Here is a 9,631-nt window from a genome sequence, read left to right as displayed (position 1 = left end):
GGGTCTCGAATGATTACCACCCGGAGGAGGAGAAATCCCACCTTCTTGATGTTTTTGAGAAAAATGGCTATAGTAGACATTGAGGTCTTCTGGCTTTTCAAAAATCCAATAAAGGCCCTTCGATTAAGATATCTCGTGATGAACATTCTTCAAATGTTCTTCTTCCATTTGTTCATGGAACCATGGATACGATTTCTCATATTCTTAAGAGGAATAATGTCTCTGCTACCTTCAAGCCCCTTAATACTATTAGGAGCTCCCTTCGATCTATTAAGGACCCGGTGAACCTTAAGGGCATGAGAGGGGTTTATTCCATCCACTTCTCATGTTAGATTCCCTACATTGGAGAGACTGCTTGCTCCATTACCCTTAGAATTCGAGAGCATGTTGCAAGCATCAGGCATAATCATTCTCGCTTCTCAACTATTACTGAATACGAAGAAAAAACTAATCACCATGTCTGCATTGAAGATTCTATGGTCATTGTGAAGATTGATCATTTTCACCATATGAATTTGAGAGAGACTATTGAAATTGAGAAACAAACTAATAATCTCAATAGGGATGATGGTTAGAAATTGAGTAAGAGTTGGGTTGCAGCCCTTTTTTTGTGATTTCATTTTATTATATATATATATATAAAATAACCATATTAATCATTTAGTCATTCTATTTCTTATTTTATTTTATATATTCATTCTAATTTTGCTACCTCTTTTATATATATATATATATATATACACCATTTTAATAATAATTATTTAATAATTTTTGAAATTAATTTTATTCTAACCATTTCAAATTTGTTTTTCATTATTAATATTTTAATTATTTTATAATTAATATTAATTATCTAGTAAATACTTACTTTTGACTTTTTTGGTTATAATTTCTTAACTAATAACTAGCCGTTATGTTTAGGTTTTATTAAATGAGTTGTCTTTAGTGCCACTTTTTCGAAACTTTTCTGGTGGGTTTTTCAGTCTAATTTGTTTTTCCAGTGTAATTTCTCTAAAATCAGGCAAGAATTTATTGAAATCACAAAGTTGATGGGTAACCTCTGCACAATCGAAGTGTCCTATGGGTTGTTGAGGGTGTTGAATCCATATATACAATAAAAAATTAGTTTAAATAACACAAATAAAGATTTCACCTAAATTTTTTCTATTGCAGCACTAGAAAGTCCAAGCACTAAAGACAACTCCTTTATTAAATAATATTATTTTTCTAATGGCTTATGGAACCTTATGCATCTCACAACTATTTAATCTCATTGATTGATCTGTTTCTTTTTCACCTTGGTCCTGAAGAGATGAACCTCATTAGTAGGTCACCTTGATCCTGAAGATGAACCTCCTTAATCTTAAAGTTCTTAAAACATTAAAATTAGAAATTTTTATATTAAAACAATTACAATTACAATCTAATCTAGTAAGGACTTTTGTTAATAAAAAAATTAATATTTAGAAAATATAAAGCATAAACTTTGCATATTAAAAAATTGCAGTTGTAAAAAATAATAAGTTTCATGTTAAAATAGGAGTTGTCTTTAGTGAGACTTTTTGGAAGCTTTTCCGATGTAATTTCTGACAGGAATTTATTGAAATCACAAGCTTGATATGTAACCCCTGCAAAATCAAAGTGCCCTAGGGGTTTTTCAGGGTGTTGAATCCATATATATAGTTAAATAACATAAAGCAAGATTCCGCCTCAAATTTTTCAGGAGGATTCCGACATCGGAAAGTCTAAAAAATCGCACTAAAGACAACTCTGTTAAAATATAAGAGAAAATAGTAAGTTTTTACTTGCTAAAAATATTAAATTCCTATAACCAAGAACAATAGATTCTTATCTATAAATATTTATAAAATATATAATATCTTCTTCTTTTTTTTTTTTTTTTTTTCTATTTAAATTTTATGTAGTGATATTTTTTTTCAAATTCGATAAGTAATTTGGGAACAATCTAACACTCTTTCTCACAAAGTGTGTTTTCAAAGAGATCCATTGGAAAGACTAAATCTACAAAAAGATATTTAGATTATTTTAGTTATTAATTAATAATGTTGGTATTTTTTATTTTTAAACATTATGATTTGATAATACAATTCTTTTTTATTTTTATTTTTTATTACGGTATTTTATTATGTAAAATTACATAATATTAAATACATGTATAATATTTTTAATTATTTTCATTTATTAATAATTAATTAAAAAAAAAAAAGTGAATATATATATTTTTAAATATTATAAAAATAATTCAATTTTAAAAGATTTATATTTCAGAATTTTCCCCACATAATGATATTTTTTGCCTATCACTCGAATTCGTATTCAAATTTAGTAACTTAGTAACTATGGTAACTACTGCGTACATCATCATGCTCCTACACTTCACACAGTAGCAAAAGACCACAGTGACACGAGACACACGGACCCCTAACAATCATGTAACAAAAATTAATTTGATTCGAGCACGTTAAAATATTTCGAGTCTCTCTCTCGCATATCACGATGTTGGCGACAGTCCTCTGTAAAAAAAATTAGGAGGAAAACCATTGGGAAGGCAGAATCTGACAAATATGGTAAATACTACATACATCATCATGCTCCTACCCTACACACTTGTAGCAAAAGACAACAGTGACACGAGACACACGGACCCCTAACAATCATGCGACAAAAATCAATTTGCTTGGAACAGGTTAAATATTTCAGACTCTGACAAAGGAATAAATAAGTTGGGACAGGCCCCGTCTTCCATAAACGCAACGGGAAAACGGACTTAATAAGAGCACAAAAAGTAAATTGTGTAACAAAATCCGACTCCACGGAAGCCGATACGCCCATAAAAGTCCGAAGGCTTGTAATTATTCCGGGCTTGGGACGGGGGTGGACTGGAAGAGGGCCTCTCAAAGGTCAGAGAGTACATTAACCGAGAGAGTTGCAATTTAAAAGTTACAGTTACATTGTCAGAGTTCTTAGATTTTTAGAGCGGGTTGGTGAGTGGAATAATTCACTGGCGATAAGCGACGAAAACTAAAAGAATTCAGAATAAGTCTCGCCCTTTTATCAGTTGCCGCGGACGGATCAATAAGATTCTCGCTGGAGGTAAAACAAAAATTGATCAGGCCTTTTCATAATTTAGCTGGTGTAAATTTAATTTAAACATCGGAAGTTTTTGTTTACATGAGGAAAACTTGCGTTGAGTACTGTAACGTAAGAAAGGGCAAACTGTAAAATTTTAAAAGCGAAAATAAAAACGCGGAATTAACAGTAAATTTAAAACGCCAAACTATAAACGCGGAATTAAAATGCCAAAAAGAGAAAGGAAGCACTTGAATGCCGTGCGTAATAATTACGTTCCTTGACCTGAGGTTAAATTTCCAACCGAGGTCAATGCCAGACATGGCCGCATTGACTGGCCTTGACGCTGCTGCGAAAAGTGTTTAAATTTAAAAAGCTAATATGAAAACGCGGAATTTAAGGGTAAATTTAAAATGCCAAACAACAAACACGGAATTAAAATGCCAAAATAGAAGGAAGCACTTGAATGCTCTTACGTAATTATTACGCTCCTTTGACATGAGATTAAATTGTCACAGGGGTCAATGCCAGACCTTGGCGCATTGACTAGCCTTGACATTACCGGAAAAAATTCATGAGGCCCTAGGCTACATAGCTTTTTCTTTTCTTCTTTTCTTCTTCTTCTTTTTTTTTTTAATTAAAATCGCTCGCTCAGACTTTTCTGAGTGCTGGATTTATAAGTTTTGAGTTGTGAATTTTCAGAATTTATAAATTTGTGTGGTAAATTTTGGCCAAGACTTTTTCAGCCTAGTAAATTTATTGATATATATGATATCAAAACTCAATTTAAACCACAAATTTCTTTTGATATATATGATACAAAACTCAATTTAAACCACAAAAATTAAAAAATAAATTCAATTTAAAATAAAAATAAAAAATTTAAACAAAAATCTTTTCCCTCGACAAAAAAATCTAAAAAGTCTCATAATTAGACAACTCCTCTGAGCAGCCAGTAGGTTGGAAGAGTAGGTATTGCTTATACAACGGTTTTTTTAAGCTCTGGAGTAAACGGTGAAACCAATTTTAGTTGTGGACTGGTTCAGCTTTACTGAGACTGTTTGCGGTCATATGTTAAGACAAAAAATAATTTTAAGTTAAACGGTTTCTAACAGTTTCTTTTCGAGGCACATTCCTATGTAAGTGAAAAAACTGATCTGTTCAATAGCAAGATGCTTTCAGACTGAACCAACCCACACACATGTTAAATAAAAGGTCGATTCTGGAGGATGAAAGAACAATCAGCCCAGCAAAATGATCTGTTCAATAACAAGATGCTTTCAGACTGAAGCAACCCACCCACATGTTAAATAAAAGATCGATTCTGGAGGTTGAAAGAACAATCTGCCTAGCAACACGATGTGACACCTATGTATCTCTTACCCTCCATAAGATCTATACCTGAAATTAATGTAGCTCTCACCCTCCATAAGATATATACCTAAAATTAATGGATACTAAACTCCACACTACTCACTAATCTACAGCTCATAAATCAAATTCAAAACTAAACAAGTATTTAACTGTCAGCGGCTTTAGGTAAATAGGCCCTGGATAGAGACACTGGCATACTAGTTTATAAAGGGGCAAGGGAAAGATTCAAGAGCTTGCATTGCTAGGAAACTGAAAGTGGCCGCTCTCTAATGATCTTGCAACCATTTTTCCTGCTTGGTATAAAAAAAACTCCTGCTTGAAGAAGAAAAAAAAAATGATAATTACCGAAAGATGAGGTTGCGATGTCAAACAATTTTGATTATTACATCAACCGCAAGAACAATTGACAATGTTTTTTCGACTTTGTTATTTCTACCCTTTGCAGGATGGTTGAAGTCTTTGTGAACTTCAAAAGGGAAGTGCAGAGCAACCACCGCCTTTTTATACTATTTTCTGTTTGATTTTATAGACATGGAATAAATCACTAATTGCACACTCTTCTCCTGGCATCTGCAGGGCTTTCCAGACTGTGATTAGATAAGATGGAGAAATTGTATTCACCAGCATCAACGGCAGACAGAAGTAGATCCCCCATGTGAGCTTGGCCCTGTGTGATTAACTAGATGATCTTGATTTCGGCAGTGGTGAGCCTTTTAGGAAATGGCTGAACGTTGACAAAGCACGTTTAGGAGTGAAAATTGGCACCTGATGCCCTGCCCCTCGGACTGTAAGAAACCTGAGCCCTTCATAGCCGATGGTCCATCCTCCCACCTGTAATTAGTCATCAAACCCAAAGTTAATCCCTACAAGAAATATTGCTGGCAAACTAGGGTTAGGCAGAAGGGTAGAGTCCCGTATCTACCTGCTGGCTGTTGTACCAAGCACTCCATTCTTCTTTTATCTTAAGCCCAAGGGCATTTAAGCTATACCGTGTTGAAGTTACAGGAACTCGACCGTCGGTGTCACCACTACAAAAAATAAAACGGTATTCAATTGGAATTATAGACTGTGTTCACTGAAGTCGAACAACAACGTTTAAGATCTTAGATTAGCAATATTTCTTTCCAAATCTTTGGATGCAGTTCTGCAACTTTTTAGATGTCCAGATCAATCTCTGGGCTGCATAAGGAATGGTACCAAAGCACTAAGAATTGGGGAATAACAAAGACTGACTTGCCTGATAAACTGCTGGCTATTTGAAAGTTATGATTGAACGCAACGGAAAGGATTTGCCGTATTGAAGGTAATGGAGAAGATTTAGCACACAGATAATGAGAGGATTTGAAAATTTTATGAATGCAAGATTAAGCATCATATATACTGGACAGCGTTATCATCATCTGCAGTAGAAAATCTCATAGAAGACTAATAAAATGTCGGTTAAGTTTGCATCATTTAGAAGAGAAAATAGGAAGAAAATATCTCCCATAGAAGACAGATAAAAAGTCAGTTTAAATTCAATTTGATTACTTAATCAGAATAGGAAGACTTAGGACCAGGAGAAGATTTACAGCCTCTATGCATAATAACAAAGTAGAGAACGAGATAAAGAAGATGGCAGGCATCCCATGCTCTACTATTCAAACCATGAGCAGCTACAGATAAAAAAGTACTCAATTAGTAAGGTAAGATGTGAAATATATACAGGTCTTGTAATTTCAGAGAATTAGTTTTAAATATGAAATAGAAAATATAGCTCTGGGTGCCTTGAGAGATTTGCATTACAAAGATCACGGCAATCCATTCTATTTTATATCCAATATGTAAACGGATCGCCCTGTAGGATTTCGAAGGGCAAAATATTCAAACAGCTGGATGGAATCCAGAGTAGTTAACTAAAAAATTTCTCTCCCTTGAGTCAATTCAACTGTTGCATTTTCAGAAAGCTCCAAGGACAAACTTCCGTACCTGTATACCCATATTCTTAAACCGCCCTTGATGAGCTTTCTGAAAATGGGTAGAACGGTGGTGGGAGAATCGTTCCAGGAGATCACTTCGCTGTATACAGAAAAGACATTTCCATTAATAAGGTAAGAAAGCCATAAAAACAAGAGATCCCTAGAACGAGCGAGAATTGTACAATTCTGCCCGTACCTGCACAGTGTCCAGGGATAAGAAATTTTGGTCTTGTTTGCATGTAGTGCTTTCTGCACATCAGCTCTGTTGAAATATGCTTCTGCATAATCTTCCACGCAAGGATCATAACCAGAAGGTAATTTATGCCACAGGTCCTACACGTTTAAGAGAACGGACCTTACAATGAGAAAATAACCATGGACAAGAAAGAACTAGATACTTATACGGAAGGGAGTAAGTAGTGTTAAATACATGTTTTGACAGGGATTTGGCGGATGCCGCAAGGCGTGATGTAGTTTTATCGAGCCGGTGCACACAAACGGGCGTGTACAAACTGTAAATGTCGATATCCGCGTACATTTGAATAAAGTTTCTGATGGCACTATCACACAGGGGTGATGACTCGTTATTCGACTTGGAATCGCAGGAGTCCTTGAAACTGTGATAATCTTCGTCTGAAATAACTGCGTGGCTCCATGCATAATCTATCATACCATTCAGATCATGATCATCATCCATCACTGCATTTCCCACCTTCAATAGGGAAATAACACAAAGAATTGATCCAAAGGGAAGTTTCAACAAACAAATCAATTAAAGAGTCTGGATTAAGAACAGTAAAACGTGGATTACTCTTTCAAGGAATGTAAGTTTATATCAGGTAAGAAATGTGCAAAGATTCTTGTTTATGAATGGAACGTGCAGGGTAAAAGTTAAGGTCATTACCATGAAGCCTTTGAGATTAATGACATTATCCTTGGTTGAACGGTTGTTGCGATCGAATATGACCTCTGAAAGCTGTGGCACATAATGTCCTGAGACACACAATCGGAACTTCAAGTTTCATTATTCAGAATCCGTCCTCATCTTGCATTCTTTAGAAGATCAACCGAAAGTGTAGCTTTCATAGTCTTAACTCTAATTCATTTTAAAATTTAGTTGACAATCAGACAAAAATGAGCTTATCGATGTGCCTTGAGGCTTGAACCTCTCCCTGTGATGATTAAGTTAAATATGTAAAACCTGTGACGCACCTATGAATAAGATGAACTTCAAGAGCAACCCTGGATCCTAATGCTTAGTCCATTACCTGCATAGCTTTCTCCAGCTATGTAAAACTCACGAGATTTGTACTGTGGAAACCTTTTGAACCAATTTAACAGGAAAGTGTACGAATCCTCAGCTGCAAATTCAAGCGGAATAGCGTTTTATTCATTGCTTTTCCTCTCTAGGCATAAGGGTTTAAGTATTAACATAACGCAAAGCCACAGAGAAAGAAAATCAGACTGTGAATAGTACTACACCTGTAATTCTGTCACCTAGTTCATTCAAATCCAAGGATCTATTTGTGTAAGAGAAGCCAACTCCAACAGGTGCCTCCAAGAATAAAATATTTGCCACTAAAATACAGTAAAAAAGATAATAAAATAAAGACCGGAGACTCTGGCTTTAAAGCAAAAATACTAACAGTTAAAATGTTGCAATAAACATAACACTCATTCAGATGGTAGCAAGTGGTAGAGATGTGAAAGTCCGGAACGTCATTAAATTTGTATTTCTAGTCCATGATGAGTAAGTGCAAGCGGGAAAGGGAGCAGAGAAATACACCGATAAAAATGAAAATAAACTATCACTGTACATCCAGGTCTCAGTCCAAAGTGTTCCATAAAAGCAAATGTAGAAAGAAAAGGGTGAATAACCTTTATTCCAAGAAAATTTGTTTAAGCGAAGGTGTGGTGCGTTCTTCTCCACCAGAAACGGCCCTAATTCCAAAGCCGCTCCGTAGCCGACGGATGAGCAACCTGGTCCTGAATTTACGCATTGCAGATATGTCACTTACTCATCTGGCCGTTACCCTAGTTTACTTCATTGCTATGCTATGAAGTTGTGGATTCACACATACCACAATGAAAAGGTATGGAGTGGAAGCAGGTAAGGCAAGGTTAGGCAAAAATAAGGTAAGGTACCTCCATTTAACCAGAGAACAAGAGGTTTCTGTGATGCATTTTCAGCAGCTTCAAAGAACCAGTAAAACAGAGCCTTGCCGCTCTCTTTATTTAGATTGACATATCCCGAATAATGAGCGAAATCGACCGGTGGCTGACCGGGAAGATTGACAACTCTGTCGGCTTCTGCTTCCGTGAGTCTGCCATGATCACCCGCACATTGCCAGAATAGCAAAACCAGAGCCAAAATGCATATCCACTCAGGGGCACATGATGAAGAAACGGCCAACGCCATGACTCCACAACCGACACCAAAAATAAGACGCAAAGCACTCCACAGTCGCACGCAGATGAGAGTAAGTGGGGATGGGAACTGAGGTAGATTTATAACGCCAAGGAGACAAGATACCAGTGCCCGTTGTAGCAGCTTGAGTTCCACAATGCTTGCATCCAGCTGGACCTGCAATTTCTACGAGTGGGGACCACAAACTGCCCTATAATCGTGACTTCCTTACTAACTTAGCCGCCTTACCTGACCAAGCCTTCATTCCTCGCCCTTCTTGTAACGGACGGAAAACTCTGTACCTGCCTGTGTTTAACCTTTTGTTGGCACAGTGGCATGTTCAGTGCCCCTTCGGTTTTTACAAGTTGATGGTGGTGACGACGTTTAAACCACGTAATACTAATGCTGACGTGGCCATTATATACCCATTCACCGTAGACCAGTGCCATCCAAACGCCATCATTCAGTGCATCTACAGATGCATGTACACAGCCGTCGGATTGACATTTGGGAGTTTGCTTTACCAATCAGAGAAATATCCACCGACCGTGCCTAATACGGTAGGCGTGAAAGAATGGACTCGAGACTGACATCTATTACAGCCGAGAATGACAAATTTTCACATGTTATTCTTATATTATCCGAACTTGACGTCAATTTACTGACGGAAACGGCAAAATTTTCACATTTTTCATTTTATCGGTGATTTAGCGTATAAAAAGGTGGAAATGATATTCTAAATATTCCAGTTTTTTACTTTCTTTTGGAGAGTGGCCTATCTGGCAAAGTATCATAGAGATGT

General features: G+C 36.2%; 1 protein-coding gene across 1 annotated transcript; it reads right to left on the bottom strand.

The window, feature by feature from the left end:
* Positions 1 to 4,821: 4,821 nt before the first annotated feature.
* LOC149232692 (serine carboxypeptidase-like 35) lies at positions 4,822 to 9,136 on the bottom strand. Its single transcript, XM_089379478.1, has 10 exons — positions 8,568 to 9,136; positions 8,301 to 8,408; positions 7,905 to 8,000; positions 7,691 to 7,783; positions 7,327 to 7,415; positions 6,853 to 7,134; positions 6,619 to 6,755; positions 6,433 to 6,522; positions 5,387 to 5,492; positions 4,822 to 5,295 (listed from the first exon to the last, which is right to left on the bottom strand). The coding sequence occupies exons 1-10, from the start codon at positions 8,839 to 8,841 to the stop codon at positions 5,140 to 5,142; spliced, it is 1,431 nt and encodes a 476-aa protein (XP_089235604.1). The 5' UTR covers positions 8,842 to 9,136; the 3' UTR covers positions 4,822 to 5,139.
* Between the last annotated feature and the right edge of the window lie 495 nt (positions 9,137 to 9,631).

The sequence above is a fragment of the Pinus tabuliformis genome, chromosome J (genome assembly GCF_031772625.1).
Source record: "Pinus tabuliformis cultivar Carrire ecotype Pingquan chromosome J, CPIR1, whole genome shotgun sequence".
In the NCBI taxonomy this organism is placed as follows: domain Eukaryota; kingdom Viridiplantae; phylum Streptophyta; class Pinopsida; order Pinales; family Pinaceae; genus Pinus; species Pinus tabuliformis.
This window is presented reverse-complemented; position numbering and strand designations above follow the sequence as displayed.